The sequence below is a fragment of the Populus trichocarpa genome, chromosome 5 (assembly GCF_000002775.5).
Source record: "Populus trichocarpa isolate Nisqually-1 chromosome 5, P.trichocarpa_v4.1, whole genome shotgun sequence".
Classification (NCBI taxonomy): Eukaryota; Viridiplantae; Streptophyta; class Magnoliopsida; order Malpighiales; family Salicaceae; genus Populus; species Populus trichocarpa.
In genome coordinates, this window is record NC_037289.2 from 3,077,920 (window position 1) to 3,099,856 (window position 21,937).

The window sequence follows — 21,937 nt, forward strand, 5'->3', positions numbered from 1 at the left end:
GTCCAAGGTTCCGAGATCAACTGGAATAATGAGGAATAGAGTGAATTGCATCTGAAATCTCTATGTTGTAAATTGTTTCAAACATGATTAATAGCATTTTTCATGTCAAATTAAAAGTGAGATTCACTCGAGTGAGATGTGGAAATTGCTATGTAAATTGTTCTAATTTATAGCACAATTATTCTGCAAATAATTGCGTGTGATCTGGTTGTGTCATGCTTATAATTATTCTGCTACTTGAAAAGCATTCTGCTTGCTATTCATATCTTTATATTTTTACAAATATATATATTCATTACATCCAATTGAACTAAACAATTGCATAGTTTTTAATAACATAATATACTATCAACGGGACTTCGTTTGATCTCACAACACTATGATTAAAGTTTCTTAATCCACATCGCACAAGCCCTTTGTTAATACAGATACACAGAGCAGAAAAGCCTCCGCATCAGGCTCATATAAGCCATGCTCTCCGCCTCAAGGCACAAAAACCATGTTCTCCGCCTCCTTCCTCACCGATTCGAAAAGCACAGTGGATAGGTAACGCTCTCCAAAGCTAGGGAAGATCACCTGTTTACATTAGAAAGAATGGTAAGACGCTCAGTTCAGAAAGACACGGCATCTGTTAAATGCAATGCTGCTAAAATTTGCCATAGAATATTACCGTGCTTGAAGATTTTCTATCACTTATAGTCGTTCAAGAACATTCATTATTTGAATGGATAATTTCATCAACAAAAATATCAAGGGAAATGGTTGCTAGATTGGCAATGATCTTTACTATTTGGAAACAAATATGTTTCGTCTACGGGATAGCTTTGGACAGCAGGCTCACTAGCAAGTTGCAGATGGATCCACTTCAAAAGGAAGAAAATCAAACTTACAATAATCAGTTTTCCAGCATTTTCAGGCCTCTTTGCTATCTCAATGGCAGCAGCTGCAGCAGCTCCAGATGATATCCCCACCTGAAATCCAAATGATGCCCTCAAAAGAATCCTTGATAAAAGTGAAACCCAGAAAATCTGATCCAGTTAACAGAGTGGAGTGCTGTAGAGTTCTGGGTTCCTTCTTGCAACAAATATCAAATAATTGTAAGCTTACCAGCAATCCTTCTTTCAAGGCAAGAAGCTTTGCAGTTTCAATGGCTTCTTCACTTGATATCTGCAAAGTCATATAACGATCGAGTCTCTCAGGTAGGAGCGCAGCAAGGCAATAAAAAGGAAGAAACAAAAAACAAACGGTATTTTCTCTTAAGGAATAAATCAGAGCATGCGACAAAGATTAGACTTGAGGAACTTGGATTTGTATAAGATGGAGTTTTAGGAATACGTTTTGGGAATTATGTAAGAGAACACAGACTTACTTGAACAGTTTCATCAAGTAAACCGACATCCAAAACCGCAGGGATGAAGCCAGCGCCAATTCCCTGGATCTTATGTGGACCTTGGATCCATTCCAGAAAACAATGATAATGTTAGTCCAATCATGAATACATGGAAAAGGCAGCTGCTTCAAGAGGACAGAATCATATGGGACATGTCCAATTGTGAAAAATGTTGTGCAAGGTTTTGAATATTTATCTTAAAGGAATGCAAGACAGATGGCTTAGAAGTTCCAACAACAATTGGGAAATTATTCCAACATAAAACAACATAACTCCTAATGCATATACTTTGCTAATCCGACACAGTAAAAGTCCAAAAGATTAGACCAGGATCCTATATCCATAGAATCAGTGAGCTCTATTATTTGTTTTAGTCGTATGAAAAAGGTTTCAAAACTCTAATCACTGTTTAATTGGACTGTATAGTTTGTGATCAAGTTTATAACATTTGAATTGTAGGTTCTTGGAAAAGAACGAAAGCAAATGAATGTCCAAGAAACCATGACTCACCAGGTTTCCCTCCAGACAACACTGCACTTTCAACTGGTTCTACACCATAAATCTAAACACGAAAAGGAAAGAACAAACGCCAAGATAAGAAACAATAAAGAAACTAGCAATACCAAAAAAAAAAATGACTTCCACTCCAAATCAAGCAATGCGGAGAAGTGAACCTTTATATCAGGGTTTTGTTCCTTGAGATACTTCGCTGCACCTGTTATTGTTCCCCCAGTCCCTATCCCAGAAACGAAGGCATCAACTTTCCCACCTGACCCTTTCCACATCTCCGGTCCAGTTGTCTCATAGTGAATCTGACCAGGCAACATCAGTATGATTGCAATTCTCTCAAGTCAGCAAGTCAGAAAACGTGCGAAATGAAAACAAATGGCACCTTCGGGTTGGCAGGATTTTCAAATTGTTGCAGAATATAAGCATTAGGTGTCTTTGCCAATATCTCTTCAGCCTTCTGAACAGCCCCATTTATGCCCCTGGCAGGATCAGTAAGGATCAACTCAGCTCCAAAAGCAAGGAGAACCATTCTTCTCTCTAGACTCATTGATGCAGGCATGGTAATGATCAGTCTGTAGCCCTTAGCAGCTGCCATGAATGCCAGCCCTATGCCAGTGTTGCCACTCGTAGGCTCAATCAGGACACTCTTCAGCATTAAGAAAGAAAACCATGTCAACACGCGAGTTCCTTTGTAATGACATTCACGCTATTTTGTAAGCAATGAACAGAAAACGGATCAGTTGACTGTCAATGTCTGGCCTAGGTCATTACAAGGGTTGGCAACTAATAATTAAATATCCATTAATGTATCATACCTGCCAGCAGAAAATGATTTTCTGATGCAACGAAGTCTTAAGCCAAGACATGTATTGATCAATTTTCAATAGCTATATATAACATATCACTCAATTTCAAAGCAAAACAACCCAACTTGGACTTAAAATTCATGTATCGTATCTGTTCAAGTAGGATTGAATCACCAACCTCGCCCGGCTTGATTAGACCCTTCTCCTCTGCATCTTTGATCATACTATACCCAATCCTACAAACAAGGGAAGAAAGACAAGAAGAAGAATTTCAAGCTGAGCAAACCAAAATCTCATTAATGATGATGTTCTAAAGGCCCCATTGTTACTTGTTGAGCAAATCCAATTCCAGCTTTGGATTCAGAAACACATTTGAAGTACCCGGAAACAGAAACATATTAAATTTCGACAGCAAAGGAAGATTTTCGGCCTTGGCAACCAAATAAACCTGATCGTAGCCAAGTTAATATATAAAGCATACCGATCTCAACTTTCCAACAAAGAACAACAGAAATCTAACTAATACCTATCTTTGACACTTGAGCAAGGTTCCATCATCTCCAGCTTGGCAGCAATACGCGCCACACAACCATCCACAACATTGTTGAGATACACCAATGGTGTTTTACCGATAAGCTATATTGGACCAAGTACAAAAGAATATATAAGCCAGGGCTCCCATATCAAAGCACCTCAAGAACAAATTCAACAATTTTTGAAATGGCAATGGAGTCAACTTACTTCAGTAACATCTTTGGCAATTGAACCCTTCTCCTCTGCCATTTTTTGTTCCGGTTACTGCACAAGCATAGAACACACGGAGTGATCAACAACAAAAAAACAAGCTAAAAAGGACAAACCTTTACAGAAAAAATAGCAGATACTGCAACCATTTGAACAATTCACCAAAACACAATTTAGTTTATAAGGAAATGATTCAGGAACTCCAAGTTTCATTTGGGACACTCGTGCACCCACAAGAACATGCATTATAAACCAAAAAAATATATAGCATCAACCCAGAAAAAAAGACTTCTCTCCTCATGGCCCATGGGAGTGCGACGTAAATGAAAGTTGATCAAAATTTATTTATTTCTGTTTAAAATTTATTTTTTTATTTTTGAATGGTTTTAATGTGTTTTTTCAAAATTAAAACTTGGAAAAAATTAAAAAATATATTATTTTTATATATTTTGAAAACAAAAAAGATACAACACTCACGTGCACCGACAAACCCTTCACCAAAATCCATGAACTGATGAACAACTAAACCTTCTAGAATCCAGCATCAACACATATAATATCAAAGAGTAAAAATTGAGAAAATCTTACATCAAGCCTCGAGATTCTTGAACTTTAAACAATGTAAGTTTCCAAGCTAAAATCTTTCTTTCAAGAAAAAACAGAGAAATGAAAGAAAGTCAGATATTCGATGGACTTCAAGGAGCCTTAAGAGAACTTACCAAGAAATCCTTACCTCTCTATATATAGAGAGAACAAGGAGAGTAGGGAGCTTCTTGCAATGAAAGAGCAATAGTAGCTGGCTGATATATACTGATCTTTTAGCATATTTTTTATACAAATTTATTTTAAATTAATTTTTGTAAGTGTAGTTGTCAAAGGTTTAGCTTCTAGTGTGATTGTCAAAGTGAAGCTTTTGACCTGACCAATCTTGTCTTCGTTCGTAACAGGTAATTCCACTCGTCTTTGTTTTTGTCCTTTCCTTCTTCTTTTTTACGTCATTATTGATTATCTTAAATAAAAATGGGTCTTTTAATGGTGGACTTTTCTTTGATGGGTGCCCTTAGCATCATCAATACTAAACTTGTCCTGCACGACGGATGGACTTGGGATTCATCTTCGCAGAGAAAGAATTATAATGATTATGAATAAAAAAGAAAAAAGAGATTGATTAGATGTTTTAAGATATTTATTTATTTTTTATATTTTGAGATTGTCATAGTTCAAATTTATTGATTTTTTTAAATATGTTTGATATTTTAAAAAAATTATTATTAATATTTAAATTGATTTAAGAGTATCCCTTATTGTTGGAAAAGAAAAAATATAATTACCCACTGACAGCTTATTGTTAATTATCAAGAAGATGTATCTCCTTTGATTACAGGATTCGCTCTAGAGTATTTTATATATATATATATATATATATATATATATATATATATATATATATAATTGCTTTGGTGATAGGATCATTATCATTTTAAATTCATTAAAAAAATTAAATACATAAAAAACCATATAAAATGTATATATTTAAAATAACTTGACTTTAGCTAATGTTTAGGCCAGGAGTGTTAATGAATATAGCAAGTCATATTTGGATTTATAATTTTATTCAGTTTAATTTTTAATATTTTATAAATTATAAACTCAATTTATCTAGAAGAAAGTTTGAATTTGAACGAGCTAAATATATCAGGCTGGATTAAATTTTTTATAAATATTATAAATATTTATAAGTTGGATTTATATTATTAATTTTTATGAGTTATACTCAATTGGAATACCTTGCACCCACAAAAACTATCATTATAAACCAAAAAATATACAGCATCAATCTAGAAAAAAAACAATTCTCTCCTCATGCTTCCTGTTTAAGAGTGCGGCTCAAATGCAAGTTAATCAAAATTTATTTTTTATTTAAAATTAATTATTTTTTGATATTTTGAATTGTTTTGATATTTTATTGTCAAAAATAAATATTAAAAAATAAAAAATATATTATTTTAATATATTTTTAAATAAAAAATACTTTAAAAAACAAAAACAACAACATTCACAATCACTCCCCAAACCCTTCACCAAAATCCATGAACCGATGAACAACTAAACCTTCTAGAATCCAGCATCAACACATATAACATCAAAGAGTAAAACCTGAGAAAAGCTATACATCAAACCTTGAGATTCTTGAACTTCAAAGTATGTAACTTCCAAGCTAAAATCTTTCCTACAAGAAAAAACAGAGAAATGAAAGAAAGTCAGATATTCGATGGACTTGAGAGATCTTGCCAAGAAATCCTTGTCTATCTATATATAGAGAGAGAACAAGGAAAGTATGAAGCTTCTTGCACGAAAGAGCAATAGTAGCTGGCTGATCTTTTAGCATATTTTTTCTACAAATTTATTTTAAATTAATTTTCCTCGTCCCGCTATTTTCAGTATCGTTCTTGTTTATATATATATATATATATATATATATATATATATTTGTGAAGTGTAGTTGTCAAAGGTTTAGCTTCTAGTGTGATTGTCAGAGTGAAGCTTTTGACCAGACCTGTCTTGTCTTTGTTCGTAACAGGTAATTCCACTTGTCTTCGATTTTGCCTTTTCCTTCTCTTTTTTGACGTCATTATTGATTATCTTAAATAAAAATGGGTCTTTTAATGGTGGACTTTCCTCTGATGTGTGTCCTTAGCATCATCAATACTAAACTTGTCTTGCACGAGGATAGACTTGGGATTCAGCCGATCATGTTTCAGATTTTCAGTAACAGTGACCGATTGGGATTGCGATTATTTATGTTTTTAAATGTTTTTTAAAAGTGTTTTTATTTTAAAATATATTAAAATAATTTTTTTAATTTTTTTTTACTTTTAATAAAAGCTTATCAAAATAATTATAAAACACTTAAAAAAACATTAATTTAATAAAAATAAATATACTTATGAAATCTATTCAAACATAGTTATAAATATGATGTAGAATAGATATTTATAATTCAAGTCAGGTTTAAAAAAGAAACTAATTTAGAATTAACACGGCCAAAACGCTATTGGGCAAAAATTGAAAATTATTTTTGTTTAAAATTTATTTTTTTAGGTTTTTTTTCTAGTTTTGATGTGATAATATCAAAAATAAATTTTAAAAAATAAAAAAAATATTATTTTAATATATTTTTTAACAAAAAAATACTTTGAAAAGTAAGATCTACCACAATAACAACCACTACCTTAATTGACATGGTTAAAATTTAAAAAAATATATTTAAAACAATGTTGTTATTTATTATTCTAGGTTTACTTACGCAACCAATAAATCGATAAACCAAATCTTAAGTTGGGTCGGATTTAAATAATTTTCTTCTCATACATGTTATATATATGAGATCACATCTAATGACTATCATTAGAAGTTGATATGGTTTCTTTTTTCACAAGGGTTGCCAATGACTATTTTAAAGCAAATTAAAAACTTCTGAAATAATTAAATAAAACTAAAAATTAAGTTCTGTCTCATCCACATCTATATGTGTGTGTGTGTGTGTTTTTGCAGACCTTGGATTTAAATTTTAATAATTAATATTGATTCCCTTCAAGTATGGCATTATCTCTTAAATAGCAACTAGCAATTAAAAACACCGTGGGCTCCGAGCCTGTTACTATGGGCATCCACCGATCCCAGACTCATCTCCGCATATGAAGAATTATAATGATTGTGAATAAAAAAAGAAAAAGAAATTGATTTGATGTTTAAGGATATTTATTTATTTATTAAATTGATTTAAGAATATCCCAATTTCTCAGAAAATAAAATAAAAATTTCGTGTGGATATTCGCAAGTTGGACTTGTATTACTAATTTTTATGAATTAGACTTAATTAGAACTTATTGTTGATGATCAAGACGTATCTGTTGTGGTTCTCAGGAATCCTCTGTAGAGTGCTATATTATCATCACAGTCAGGAATGCATGTCACGAAGAATTGGATGTTGGAAACTAGCACGATGCTTAACAGGATTTGGAGTACACATGAAACTGCAGATTTTATGGGCTAATAAAGTGCCGTTTTAGAAATTCAACAGACAAATCATCATTTGACTGAGCTGGGAAGTAGGACATTAGTTTGAATTCAGCATCAAGAAGGGAAGAGACCTTCCATTGCTAGGTTCTCAAGCATTTTCTGTGGAAAAGTGCTCAAGGCATGCATTTGAAAGAACTCTAAGAAATGAGGGGAAAGAAACTATAGCATGACTCGTATATTCGGCTTCTAGTCCATGGAGAAGAACATCTTAAAATAGATGTTGGCAGAACATACCAGCAAACAATCTTCAAAGAAAGCACTTTAGCAGTTTTGATAAGTTTATGGTTTTCGTGTTTAGTGCAGATCGGTGAAGACCGTGACGTACGAGTCATTGAATAATGTGGCGAGGTTGATAAATGGAGTGTCAGCCATTTTGTCGACTCTTCTACCTGGGAAGGCTAATGTTCTTGAAGATGTTCATGGCTGCGAGCTTAGGCCTACTTTTCATGGACCTCGATTGCCCCGTTGGATACATAAGTAATTTTCTTTTTTAACTCTATCAGCTCTTGATGTTTGCACAACAAATTTAAACAAGTTCCTTCCCAACAATTGGATTTGTAAGCAACAAGACATTGATGCTAATCTGGCAATTTGAATCTGTAAACCAAGATTCTACTTTGATGCATCCAACCTGAGAGAACCTAGCTAGGTAGAGATGTGTATACGCCAGCTTTATGATTATTTTTCTCATTCAAACCTCTTCTAGCTGAGACCCGTCCTAGCCTTGACTAGACTATGTCTCATGAGGTTTAGCCGGGTTGGTTATGTTTCATATCTGGTTAAACTAAGGATTAGCAGGCGCATGCATGGGTTTTAACTTTTAACAGTGTTTGATGTGCCGCCATGAAGAAGGTAGACGATGACATGATGTGAAATGCATAAAGAAGATTCCCACATCGAGAAAACATAAGACGTGGGCCAAGGCATGGGAATATAAATAGGAAGCTCAAAGCAACGGGAAACATACTTACCTGGACGGGGTCGATGGGCGATCAGGAAGGTCCATGGCCTAGGTCAGTGACGTCCATTGCACTGAGGATGGGTGCTGGCTTAAGGTCTCCCCAAGTGGGAGATCCTACGTCAAAATTTGTGGCAGAGGGGGCTGCGCAAGTCGCGGCCCCTGTCCAATTCTAATATCAAACATTTTGCTATGAGTCTTTCTAATTTGAAGCCTCATCTGAACTTGTTCGGCGCCGGAGATAGTAGCTGAGGCTCCGAGCATTGAGAGTAGATGTTGCGTTGATCATAGAAACATTGGACACTTGAAGAAATGCGATGCCTGAGATATCGATCAGGAATAATTAATTAAGACCAAAAAAGAAGTCTGTCTCATCCACCTGCATATATATCTGTGTGTTTTTTGTGATGTGATAATGTCTAACAGCTTTTCTTCTTCTTTTTTGCAGACCTTGGATTTAAATTTTAATAATGGGTGTGCTTGGATGAAAATAATTTTTAAAATAAAAAATTATTAAATTCAATGAAAATAAAGAAATTCAAGATCCAAATTGCATATTGGCTAGTTAACTTAATTAACTCTTCTTTTTTTTTTTTATCGATTTTCTTATCTCTAGTTTCACAACACTATGATTAAGTTTTTAATAACATAATATACTATCAACGGGACTTTGTTTGATCTCACAACACTATGATTAAAGTTTCTTAATCCATCGCACAAGCCCTTTGTTAATATATACAGATACACAGAGCAGAAAAGCCTCCGCATCAGGCTCCTATAAGCCATGCTCTCCACCTCAAGGCACAAAAACCATGTTCTCCGCCTCCTTCTTCACCGATTCGAAAAGCACGGAGGATAGGTAACGCTCCCCAAAGCTAGGGAAGATCGTCTGTTTACATTAGAAAAAATGGTAAGACGCACAGAACAAAACACCAACAAAGGCCAAGCACTAGAAGGTATTCAGAAAGATACGGCATGTGCTAAACGCAATGCTGCTAAGCTTTGCCAAAGAATATGGTACTTATCATCACTATTACCGTGCTTGAAGATTTTCTATCACCTATAATCGTTCAAGAACATTCATTATTTGAATAGATAATTTCATCATAAAAAATATCAAGGGAAATGGTTGCTAGATTGGCAATGAACTTTACTATTTGGAAACAAATTTGTTTCATCTATGGGATAGCTTTGGGCAGCAGGCTCACTAGCAAGTTGCAGATGGATCTACTTCAAAAGGAAGAAAATCAAACTTACAACAATGAGTTTTCCAGCATTTTCAGGCCTCTTTGCTATCTCAATGGCAGCAGCTGCAGCAGCTCCAGATGATATCCCCACCTGAAATCCAAATGATGCCCTCAAAAGAATTCTTGATTAAAGTCAAACCCAGAAAATATGATCCAGTTAACAGAGTGGAGTGCTGTAGAGTTCTGGGTTCCTTCTTGCAACAAATATCAAATAATTGTAAGCTTACCAGCAATCCTTCTTTCAAGGCAAGAAGCTTTGCAGTTTCAATGGCTTCTTCACTTGATATCTGCAAAGTCATTTAACGATCCAGTCTCTCAGGTAGCAGTGCAGCAAGGCAATCAAAAGGAAGAAAAAAAAAACAAACGGTATTTTCTCTTAAAGAATAAATCAGAGCATGCGACAAAGATTAGACTTGAGGAACTTGGATTTGTATATGATGGAGTTTTAGGAATACGTTTTGGGAATTATGTAAGAGAACACAGACTTACTTGAACAGTTTCATCAAGTAAACCGACATCCAAAACTCCAGGGATGAAGCCAGCGCCAATTCCCTGGATCTTATGTGGACCTTGGATCCATTCCAGAAAACAATGATAATGTTAGTCCAATCATGAATACATGGAAAAGGCAGCTGTTTCAAGAGCACAGAATCATATGGGACATGTCCAATTGTGGAAAATGTTGTGCAAGGTTTTGAATATCCATCTTAAAGGAATGCAAGACAGATGGCTTAGAAGTTCCAACAACTATTGGGGAATTATTCAAACATAAAACAACGTAACTCCTAATGCATATACTTTTCTAATCCGACAAAGTAAAAGTCGAAAGGATTAGACCAGGATCCTATATCCATAGAATCAGTGAGCTTTATTATTTGTTTTAGCGTATGAAAACGGTTGGATCCATAGAATCAATGAGCTTTTGCATAACTCTAATCACTGTTTAATTGGACTGTATAGTTTGTGATCAAGTTTACAACATTTGAATTGTAGGTTCTTGGAAAAGAACAAAAGCAAATGAATGTCCAAGAAACCATGACTCACCAGGTTTCCCTCCAGACAGCACTGCACTTTCAACTGGTTCTACACCATAAATCTAAACACGAAAAGGAAAGAACAAACGCCAAGATAAGAAACAATAGAAATAATAAAGAAACTATCAATACCACAAAAAAAAAAAAAAGACTTCCACTCCAAGTCAAGCAATGCGGAGAAGTAAACCTTTATATCAGGGTTTTGTTCCTTGAGATACTTCCCTGCACCTGTTATTGTTCCCCCAGTCCCTATCCCAGAAACAAAGGCATCAACTTTCCCACCTGACCCTTTCCATATCTCTGGTCCAGTTGTCTCGTAGTGAATCTGACCAGGCAACATCAGTATGATTGCAATTCTCTCAAATCAGTAAGTCAGAAAACGTGCGAAATGAAAACAAATGGCACCTTTGGGTTGGCAGGATTTTCAAATTGTTGCAGAAGATAAGCATTAGGTGTCTTTGCCAATATCTCTTCAGCCTTCTGAACAGCCCCCTTCATGCCCCTGGCAGGATCAGTAAGGATCAACTCGGCTCCAAAAGCAAGGAGAACCATTCTTCTCTCTAGACTCATTGAAGCAGGCATGGTAATGATCAGTCTGTAGCCCTTAGCAGCTGCCATGAATGCCAGCCCTATGCCAGTGTTGCCACTCGTAGGCTCAATCAGGACACTCTTCAGCATTAAGAAAGAAACCATGTCAACACGCAAGTTCCTTTGTAATGACTTTCAAGCTATTTTGTATGCAATGAACAGAAAACGGATCAGTTGACTGTCAATGTCTGGACTTGGTCATTACAAGGCTTGGCAACTAATAATTAAATATCCATTGATGTATCATATCTGCCAGCAGAAAATGATTTTCTGATGCAATGAAGTCTTAAGCCAAGACATGTATTGATCAATTTTCAATAGCTATATATAACATATCACTCAATTTCAAAGCAAAACAACCTAACTTGGACTTAAAATTCATGTATCATATCTGCTCAAGTAGGATTGAATCACCAACCTCGCCCGGCTTGATTAGACCCTTCTCCTCTGCATCTGTGATCATACTATACCCAATCCTACAAACAAGGGAACAAAGACAGGAAGAAGAATATCATATATATCAAGCTGAGCAAACCAATATCTCATTAATGATGATGTTCTAAAGGCCCCATTGTTACTTGTTGAGCAAATCCAATTTCAACATTGGATGCAGAAACAGAAACATATTAAATTTCGACAGCAAAGGAAGATTTTTGGCTTTGGCAACCAAATAAACCTGATCATAGCCAAGTTAATATATAAAGCATACCGATCTCAACTTTCCAACAAAGAACAGAAATCTAAACAATACCTATCTTTGACACTCGAGCAAGGTTCCATCATCTCCAGTTTGGCAGCAACACGCGCCACACAACCATCCACAACATTGTTGAGATACACCAATGGTGTTTTACCAATAAGCTATATTGGACCAAGTACAAAAGAATATATAAGCCAGGGCTCCCATATCAAAGCACCTCAAGAACAAATTCAACAATTTTGGAAATGGCAATGGAGTCAACTTACTTCAGTAACATCTTTGGCAATTGAACCCTTCTCCTCTGCCATTTTTTGTTCCGGTTACTGCACAAGCATAGAACACATGGAGTGATCAGCAAAAAAAAAAAAAAACAAGCTAAAAAGGACACACCTTTACAGAAAAAATAGCAGATACTGCAACCATTTGAACAATTCACCAAAACACAATTTAATTTATAAGGAAATGATTCAGGAACTCCAAGTTTCAATTGCGACACTCTTGCACCCACAAAAACAAACATTATAAACCAAAAAAATATATAGCATCAACCCAGAAAAAAAGACTTCTCTCCTCATAGCTCCTTGTTTCAGAGTACAGCTTAAATGGAAGTTGACCAAAATTTATTTTTTTATTTAAACTTAATTATTATTTTTATTTTTGAATTATTTTAATATACTATTATCAAAAATAAATCTTAACAAATAAAAAATATATATATATTTTTAAACAAAAAAATATTTTGAAAAACCACTGTAACACTCACATACACTCCCCGAACCCTTCACCAAAATCTTAACAAATAAAAAATATATATATATTTTTAAACAAAAAAATATTTTGAAAAACCACTGTAACACTCACATACACTCCCCGAACCCTTCTCCAAAATCCATGAACTGATGAACAACTAAACCTTCTAGGCTTCTAAAATCCAGCATCAACACATATAATATCAAAGAGTAAAAATTGAGAAAAGCTATACATCAAACCTTGAGATTCTTCAACTTTAAACAATGTAAGTTTCCAAGCTACAATCTCTCTTACAAGAAAAAACAGAGAAATGAAAGAAAGTTAGATATACGATGGACTTAAGAGAACTTACCAAGAAATCTTTATCTATCTATATATAGAGAGAACAAGGAAAGTAGGGAGCTTCTTGCAATGAAAGAGCAATAGTAGCTGGTTGATATATGCTGATCCTATAGCATATTTTTTATACAAATTTATTTTAAATTAATTTTTGTAAGTGGAGTTGTCAAAGGTTTAGCTTCTAGTGTGAATGTAAAAGTGAAGCTTTTGACTTCGCCTGTCTTGTCTTTGTTTGTAACAGGTAATTCCACTCGCCTTTGTTTTTGCCTTTTCCTTGTCTTTTTTGACGTAATTATTGATTATCTTAAATAAAAATTATAAATTATAAACTAAATCTATTTAAGAGAAAGTTTGATCCGAACGGCCTACTTTTTTTTAATATTATAAATATCCGCAAATTAAATTTATATTACTAATATTTTCATGAGTTACACTTAATTAGAACTAAAATTTATACTCTGTAAATTAATCCAAAACTTGTCATAAACCATAACAAATAATTTATACTTAATGCGTTAGCTTAATCAATTGTGTAAAATAAAAGAATTAATTTAATTGTAACAAACAATGAGTTGTATAGGGTATATAAATTGAGCTAGGTTGACAAAGTTTTAACAATCTCAACCTGCCATCGATTTCATAATATTTTTTTTTTAATTTTTTTATTTATTATTATCTATAATATTTATATTATTTATCTTTTACAGGGTAGATGATTTTTTTTTAACTTCCCTGGTATCAGTTGATCCGAAGGCATCTTTTACTTCCCGGAGAAAAGAAAACGCGAAACAATGGTAACTTATTGTTGATGATCAAGACGTATCTGCTGTGGTTCTCAGGAATCCTCTGTAGAGTATTATATTATCATCACAGTCAGGAATGCATGTCACGAAGTCATGGACAGCTATTATTATATGCATGCTCTGTAAAATAACTCCATCAGAATTGAAGGTTTTTTATTTATTTACTAATGTAGATGTATGAGGCAATTTATACATGCTTTGACTAATCCTACGAGTTTTGAAATTAATGACAATATAAATTTTTAATGGTCTTGAAGTTTGTAGAACTTGAATTGATGATTTCTATAAAACAAACTTAAAGTTTAATCAATTAAACTACATTTTTCATTCTGATTAATTGAAGGTTTCAAAGCTATATTAAGAGAGAGATTTTTAGAAATGCAGGAACTCCTTACTAGACTGTTTGGTAGTGTATTTAGAAAGCGTTTTTAAAAAAATTTGATTTTTTTTTTATTTTGCTTTGAATTAATATGTTTTTGATGTTTTCAAATCATTTTGATGTGCTGATTTTAAAAATAATTTTTTAAAAATAAAAAAGCATTATTGGTATGTTTTTCTGAATGAAAAGCAACCACAACTACATTCTCAAACACGATCTCGAGTGTAAACTTCATGATTTTACATGTATATAATAATGATGTGATAATCTCTAACAGCTCGTGTTTATGCAGACCTTGCATTTAAAATTTAATGTTTAATATTGATTCCCTCCAAGTAGAAGTTCTGTTACTATGGGCGGCATCCACCGATCCCAGATTCTACTCCTCAGAAAACGAACTGTGATGATTATGAATAAAAAAAATAAAGATTGATTTGATTTTTAAAGTTTTATTATTTTTAAATATGGAAGTGTCATAGTTGACAGGAAGTGTCATGGTTGAAATTTATTATTATTTTTTCAAATATGTTTGATATTTAAAAAAATTATAGTTAAATATAAATTGATTTAAATTTATTATTAATATATATAAATTTAAATGGATTTAAAATAAATTTAAAAAAAATAACATAGAAAGGATTCATCTTCCTTCTCTAGCTCCTTGATTTTTTTTTTAATAAAAAAACACAATGATTGCTGGATTTGCTGGATTTACTGAGCAGAACTAACATGCATATATATCAATTATTTTTATTAAAATAATATTATTTTATTTTTAAAAAAATATTTTTAAATTAATCTAATTAAATTTATTAAGTTCAATTAAATTATTAAAAATTTGGTTAGCTCAACCAAGTTTGAAATTTTCATCGCGAATGTTACATTAATAAACTCATTGGCAAGAGGGTTAATTAAATTCATTTTCGAGGTTTTTTAATGTCTATTCGTCATTTCGTGTCGCTGTGCCATCTTTTTTCTTCTTATTAGAAAGTTATTAAGAAATTAAACCTTTCTTAATTTTTTTCATTCTTTTTTTTTTCTTATCTAAAAGCCTATTAAAATATCAACAAATCTAATAATGTAGGAGGAATGATATTAGAAATTTGTTCTTTAATCTTTCTTTTTCACAAATTAGAGATATCATCCAGATATTGAAAAGATTACCATATGTAACACAAAATTTCTCCACCGATTCTTTCTAGTCAAGCATCTTGATTTGTCATTATACCGTGAGAAGTAGAAAGAATTACAATCCCTATTCCACCTAAAGTTCTTGAAATTTGTTGATAGTTAGAATACATTTATAGACCAGCACACCACCAGATTTAACAGTTTTACTGACAAAAAATTTTGTCGGTATTTACATCAATAGTTAATCTGTGATTGTTTTACTGACGGGATCACGAACGGAAAACGTCCGATGGAAAAACACTCGTTGGCAATTTCTGGTCTGTTGGTGAGTCTGTCGTTAATAAATTTACTGATGGCTTTATAAACGGAACATGCGTGCAAAAAAAAATTATCCGCTTCATTTCATCAGTAATTCCCTCTATACAATTTAGCATATCACCGACAGACGAACCGTATATAATTTCATTGGTAAGTTAACAGTTGCAGTGATATTTGCAGTAACTCTTTTTCAACTCTCTTAAATATATCGACAGACTTATTTTGTCGGTGAGTTAACAATATCAATGACATTTGATGTAATTCTATTCCAACTCTTTGGAATATGAGTCCGTCGATAACCAAAAAAAAAGGTTTTAAAAAATAATTTGTCTTCTTGAATCTCACTGTAATACCTCTTATATTGTCATCTGTATATACCGATGAAAGTATTTCGTCGGCATATTCACAGATGAATTTTACTGTTGGGTTAATTCTATTGGTAAAATCGTCTGTAAAACTTACACGTCATCAAACTATTTGATTTTTTTTTATTCTTTTTTTTTTTACTGCAATTCCCTTGGTATATACCTTGAGAAGATTATTATTAGTGTTTACTGGTGGATTTAGCAATAAAAAAATTGTTCATTAAATGTCATTGCAATATTTGGATAAATTTTTTTTATCAGTATTTCCATTTATATTCGGTAATTTTACAGTAGCGCGCAACTGATCATACATTTTAAATTTAGACTCATTCAAGATGGTACTGTCCTATTTATTCTATGTTGTACGTAGGGTTAAAGCCGAAAAAGAAAAAAAAATTGCCTTCCTCATGTTTCCTCACATTTTCAAGAAAACCTTGTCGTAAGAATATTTTAATAATGTTTGTCCTATAAGAGAGTCTTTGAAGGAAAAGGGCAACCCCAATATGATCGACCAGTCGCAGTGCCCATCAATTTGTGAGCTCATTTGGGGGTTTTGTGCCCGAGGAAATGAGAGAAAATAGAGAAAGGTTTCTTTACAATAAAGGATTCCAAAGTATCACTTATGAAGAAGTCAAGAGTACTGCTACTTTCACTAATGTTGATGAATTAAGGTTTAGAACTTCCGAGAAAACCCAAAGTACTACTGATAAAAAAGATGCAAAGAGTACTCATAGCAGTATTGGTGAATTTTTAAACCCTCTTGTACCCAAGAAAAGGAGGGGAAAGGCTAGATGGAAATTTTTCAAGAAAAGCCACGAGGGACTGAAATTAAAGAATGAAGGGCAAGAAGAAAAAAGGGCCGAAAGTGAGAGGAAATCTTTAAACGCCAAAGGAAGGATGATGAAGGTGATCAGGAGTACCTGGGATCAGAGAAAGTACCCTCAAAGAAAAGAAAAAATATGGGAAGGGTAGATTTCAGGAAGCTGGGTTTGGATCCTGCACTCAATTTCTCATCCCAAATTAAAGCTGGGATAGATCATCAAGAAGGGCAGGACACTGAAATCAAGTCGAGGATCATGAAACAAATATTCATAACTGATATGGACAGGCACCAGGAATGCTTCTTAATGCCTTTGATTCAAGTCAAGGACTGCGAAGAGTTTTTGAATGAAGAGGAGATGAAGGACTTGTGCCAAACCAAGAGTAATGGTACATAAGTGAAACTTGTAGATGGGTTTTAAATATGATAATGTTCATGAAAGTACAATGAGGCTGAGGCAGAGGCACATGAGCAACAATGTTTCTTATGTGATAACCTCCAATTGGAATGGTGTTTTGGCTAGGAATGAGGGTGCATTGAAGTTGAATGATATTGTCCAAGATTTACTCCTTTAGGCGTGATAAGAAACTTTGTCTTGTACTCTTTTTTTTTTATTCAAGGAAACCCATCTCCCGGAAAATGTATTTTGTGGGTCTAGGTGAGTGAGTAAAATCCCGGCTATCCCAGGCTCTTACTCATTAAAGTTAAGGATGCAGATGAAGTCGAAAAGCTCATGAATGAAGATCAAGTAGCTAGCCATGAGTGAGCAGCATTAGTCAAGGAAATGGAGATGGTGTTATAGGATTTGTAGAGGTCATGCATGGTGTTGGTGCAAGTGGGCAGGCCATGCATGGAAGGTGCTAGCATAAGCAAGCCTAACATATTGATGTTATGGCATTTTGAAGCAATTCATGTGGTTAGTTAATTAAGGTTATTTTTTTATGTCTTTTATCATGACAATATATTCCATATAGGATGAAATTAAATACCTTCTCTTCTGCATGTTCGTATGTTTGTTTAAGATTTTCAACCTTTCTATTTGATTTCAACCGCAGCCTTTTTCTCATGATGTCTAAAATTTGAGTTTATAATTTGGATTGCCTTCCTTGGTAGGTGATGAACAAGATTTATCATTATTTTTAAATAACTTTTTGCTAGTCCAAATCCATTTTTAACCATTGCACAAGCTCTAGAGGGTCTGGAAAAGAGTTTGGTCTTAGGCCGTGTTCCTAGATCTAAAGGGTGCTAGACGCATACCTGGTGTCTTTGGGTTCATGCCATGTGTCTAGGTCAGCGCAACCGGAGCCTAATTTCTTGAGTACAAATTTCATGGACCCAAACCTTTGCCTCTGAGATTTTTTACTAGCACAAGTTTTTAGCTTGGATCTTAATTTCATATTTAATGTTTGTATTGTTAAAGAATTATCTCAATCTAGTAGTTTAAGTTGTTAGATGAAACTCCAAGATATGATTTATATAATTTTCTAACACACCCCTTCGAGTGAAAGCCTCCCTTTGAGTGAAGCTTTTTGAGTTTGAAATTTGTCATTTCCATCTAATAACTTAAATTGTTAGATAAAACTTCAAGATATGATTTATATAATTCTCTAACACACTCCTTCGAGTGAATGCCTTTTGAGCTTGAAACTTGTTATCTCTATCTAATAGCTTAAGCTGTTAAGAGAGACTCCAATATATAATTTATATAATTCTCAAACACAACCTGTCAAGTGAAAGCTTTTTGAGCTTGAAACTTGCATACATCCATACTACCTTGTGCTTAATTTTTATCAAATAGAATGGAGGTGGTGAGATTTATATAAACTCGTGACCGCTTGGTCAACAAGGCTATGATATCATGTCAAAAAATCATCTCAACCCAATAGCTTAAACTCATAAGTGGGGTCTCAATATATGATTTATATATTTCTCTAAATATATGTAAAGGATATTTATTCATGATTAATGCATGTGCATGAGATATTTATCTCTCAGTAATGTTATTATGGTGGAATGACCTTTAAGCTCCCTTATTTAAGTAAAAGGACAAGAGTTAAGGCGATACAAATACCCTATTTTTCTATTCTCAACATATACACACAATATTATTTTCTTATAAATCATTAATTTCATACTAAAACAAGAACAAACAACCTTGTTCTTAGGATTTAATACTCTTTTATATATTTATTATATTTTTTTTTTAAAAAGATATTGATTCAACCATTTAAGAATCTCTAAATTTATTAAAAGAGGTTTTTTTTCTTCATGCATCATGATTAAAGTATCACCTTCCTTTGCTTTGCAGAATGAATACAGTAGCATGGATACAATTAAGTCCATTATACAATCACCGAAAAGTTATAATCTAAGCATTCTAGATTTTAAAAAATCATCAGTAGATTTTTCATTTAATTCCTCGAGTATATAACTGGATTTTTTTTTTTCTAGATGAATTACAACATCACCGAGGCTGTAATAATTTTTAATTGATAGTCTATAGATTATTGCATTACCTGGGCCTTATTTTCGTCAGCTCAATAGTTCTGTACTAATAATAATCATATTAGACATGGACTTCGTCTAAGACATGGGATGTCTTGGAACCAATGATATTAAACCTAAACCTGGTTCGGCTAGTAAACTAATTCAAGGCACAAGTTGGGTTAGAAAAAAGAATTCGAGACGCCGAAGAGGAAATTTCTGATGATTGGAAGGTACTAGATTAATCTTGAAACAAGATTATTTCAAGACTTTTTTAAAGTTAAAACTTTTTTAAAAATAAAATTAATTAGATATTGCTCGATTTTTTAGACTAATCTATCACGCACATATAAGAACAATTTAATATAAAATCTAGACTAGATGTTGCATCGGAAAGGCAACCTGTGACCGCGAGCAAGCTGCCAAACTGTAGCTAGAGAAGGAAAACAAAAGAGATATAAAAGAAAAACCTAGCTGGCTAACAAGTTTTAGCATTGATACCTTTCTCTTCAATCTACGCATGGCATGCATGTGCTTGCACCGTCCACGATCTTTTGACTTGCATCACCAAGAACATATATTGCCTAAACTTCTTCTACAGCACCGTCCCCAGTACTGTTCCCAGTAGAACTACTTGCAAGGTTGCTATCCATCACCTTCCTGACTGTTGCTGCGTCCATAACCTTCTTGAATACAAGATACAGCTGGTTAATTATCATGGTTGAAGGAATAAACTTGCACAATGTCGTTGGCATTAAGTCTTCTCTTCATTCCTACTCAAAACATCATTCCAACTGCTGGTTAACATGTAGGAAAATGAGTTATTCATCTCCCATGCAGCGTCTCAAATTCATTGTTCTCTGATGAATATCAACTCCAAGATCCAGTTCTACAAGTACAACTTCTTTTCCTGCTTTCCTGATATCCATTGCCTCAAAATCCTCCCTATCCTTAATTTAATTATCTGATTCGAAGGCATTGAAAAACGGTCATTATGTTTCTTCAAATCCGTTTCAAAGATCTGTTTCATCATTCTAAACTTGAAATCCTTGTCCCCTTCTTTTCCTATCCGAGTTTTCATGTGATCAGAGAGTTCTAGTCGATCCAGACCCAATTGCAGTCTTCGTTTTTCTCTTTGAGCTCTTCCTTTTCTCCTCTTTCCCATCATCCTTCCAGGTTCAACGCTCCTTTTGCCTCTCCTTTTGCTATTACTTGAAAAACTCCTGGTCTCTGCTTCTTGGCGATCATATATCAGTACCGTTTCTCTTGTCCATCAACGTACGCGTCACCTGACCTCTTTTTGTTGGGTTTGGAAAAACCATGCAGGTTTATAGATTGATAGCCATTCTTGTCCCGCAGACACTCTCTTCTCTTACTACTTGCCATGATATTACTACATACAAAATCCTCCAGGATTTTGCTTGTCAGAAAACTAGTTCTCTCGTTTTCGTGACTAGTTCTTTCTCTAATCCCTTCAACCATTCTATCAAAAGACTCACCATCATCGTATTCTTCAAAATCGAAGCATTCATCATTATCACTTGAGCTGCGGCCTGCCATGCTTCTTCTTCTTCGATTTTCTTATGTGTAAATATTCGAAGAAAAGAATGCAGAGAGTCTAAAAATAGACAACAAAGTATAATGCAGAAGTTATTATTAATAAAAATACTATAACAACTAAGTAGGGTTTGATTGCTTCTCCGGCAAAAAACAAAAAACAAAAAAAACCGTTGGAACATAAAGGACATATATATATCTATGTATTTTTTTAATAAAAAATAAAAATTCATTCTAATTAAAAAAATAAATTGACATAAAATAATGTCTCTCGGAATAAGATATTAAATTGCATAAAATAAAATAAAAAAGGGAGAAAAATACATTGCATTGGTTCAACTGTTAAAAAGAATAACATTCAAAATATAACATCTTGAAAGAAGTATTAATTAACCCCAATGTATCTTGTGAGAAAACCCAAAATATCGACATGGTAAAAGAAAAATAATTTAAAAACAACTATTTATGCTAAAGTCTTATACAATTTGACGTGTCCATTGAAAAGTGATAAAATATAGATTATGCATGATAAATGATTCGTCTCTCACGTGAAAAGAGTTATTATATATATATATATTTTTTAATATAGATTTTTCTTCCAAGTGAGATTCACCTGGCACTGTTCACGTGAACAATATCCAAGTAAATATTCTCCTGGCATAGATGCGGCCGTATAAAACACAGCTGAGAGTTGCTTTTGACGAACCGGCAGTTTCAACGGGCCTCACATACACAGTAATTTGAGTTTTAATATTACCAAATATATTATTTACACGGGTTTGTTTTAAAAACTGTCGCAACCGTGTAAACAAACGTTATCTTACTCATTAATTAAATATTTAAGTAATTTATTTAATTATATGAAGTTAATAAGATATATATCCATTAAATTTTTGTACCAAGTAATTTGAGAGAGGAATTTCAAACTCAA

General features: G+C 33.4%; 2 protein-coding genes, 1 long non-coding RNA gene and 1 other non-coding gene across 8 annotated transcripts in view; 2 read left to right on the top strand and 2 right to left on the bottom strand.

The window, feature by feature from the left end:
- Positions 1 to 8,657, top strand: part of LOC112327584 (uncharacterized) — an 82,943-nt gene extending 74,286 nt beyond the window's left edge. Inside the window, exon 4 of the long non-coding RNA XR_008059247.1 lies at positions 8,534 to 8,657. This is a non-coding gene — a long non-coding RNA (uncharacterized LOC112327584). The remainder of the gene's footprint in view (positions 1 to 8,533) is intronic.
- LOC18098924 (cysteine synthase) lies at positions 238 to 13,258 on the bottom strand. Of its 4 annotated transcripts, none has more exons than XM_052453023.1 (11): positions 13,163 to 13,258; positions 3,448 to 3,504; positions 3,233 to 3,342; positions 2,885 to 2,942; positions 2,283 to 2,546; positions 2,065 to 2,202; positions 1,901 to 1,952; positions 1,370 to 1,449; positions 1,108 to 1,167; positions 891 to 971; positions 238 to 576 (listed from the first exon to the last, which is right to left on the bottom strand). In XM_052453023.1, the coding sequence occupies exons 2-11, from the start codon at positions 3,487 to 3,489 to the stop codon at positions 484 to 486; spliced, it is 978 nt and encodes a 325-aa protein (XP_052308983.1). In that variant the 5' UTR covers positions 3,490 to 3,504; positions 13,163 to 13,258; the 3' UTR covers positions 238 to 483. The 4 variants fall into 4 exon arrangements, with proteins under 4 accessions (XP_052308983.1, XP_024457548.1, XP_024457547.1 ...); XM_024601780.2 differs by lacking the exon at positions 13,163 to 13,258 and adding an exon at positions 5,631 to 5,770; XM_024601779.2 differs by lacking the exon at positions 13,163 to 13,258 and adding an exon at positions 4,170 to 4,276.
- Positions 238 to 13,293, bottom strand: LOC18098926 (cysteine synthase). Of its 2 annotated transcripts, XM_052453022.1 has the most exons (12): positions 13,163 to 13,293; positions 12,327 to 12,383; positions 12,112 to 12,221; positions 11,779 to 11,836; positions 11,178 to 11,441; positions 10,960 to 11,097; positions 10,783 to 10,834; positions 10,228 to 10,307; positions 9,966 to 10,025; positions 9,749 to 9,829; positions 9,287 to 9,380; positions 238 to 482 (listed from the first exon to the last, which is right to left on the bottom strand). In XM_052453022.1, the coding sequence occupies exons 2-11, from the start codon at positions 12,366 to 12,368 to the stop codon at positions 9,288 to 9,290; spliced, it is 978 nt and encodes a 325-aa protein (XP_052308982.1). In that variant the 5' UTR covers positions 12,369 to 12,383; positions 13,163 to 13,293; the 3' UTR covers positions 238 to 482; position 9,287. The 2 variants fall into 2 exon arrangements, with proteins under 2 accessions (XP_052308982.1, XP_024457543.1); XM_024601775.2 differs by lacking the exon at positions 238 to 482 and having other exon boundaries at positions 9,124 to 9,380; positions 13,050 to 13,171.
- On the top strand, positions 8,497 to 8,656 carry LOC112327719 (U1 spliceosomal RNA). The gene has a single exon (XR_002982140.1). It is a non-coding gene; the product is annotated as a U1 spliceosomal RNA (small nuclear RNA).
- Positions 13,294 to 21,937: the final 8,644 nt, after the last annotated feature.

What these genes read in the sequence shown, in the direction of transcription:
- LOC18098924 (XM_052453023.1), bottom strand. Translation starts at nt 3,489, where the DNA reads ATGGCAGAGGAGAAGGGTTCAATTGCCAAAGATGTTACTGAA. An exon ending in TGCTCAAGTGTCAAAGATAG is followed by an intron (nt 2,943 to 3,232) that starts GTATTAGTTAGA and finishes CCTTGTTTGTAG; the next exon opens with GATTGGGTATAGTATGATCA. An exon ending in AACAAAACCCTGATATAAAG is followed by an intron (nt 1,953 to 2,064) that starts GTTCACTTCTCC and finishes TTTCGTGTTTAG; the next exon opens with ATTTATGGTGTAGAACCAGT.
- LOC18098926 (XM_052453022.1), bottom strand. Translation starts at nt 12,368, where the DNA reads ATGGCAGAGGAGAAGGGTTCAATTGCCAAAGATGTTACTGAA. An exon ending in AACAAAACCCTGATATAAAG is followed by an intron (nt 10,835 to 10,959) that starts GTTTACTTCTCC and finishes TTTCGTGTTTAG; the next exon opens with ATTTATGGTGTAGAACCAGT. An exon ending in CCTTGAAAGAAGGATTGCTG is followed by an intron (nt 9,830 to 9,965) that starts GTAAGCTTACAA and finishes TTTGGATTTCAG; the next exon opens with GTGGGGATATCATCTGGAGC.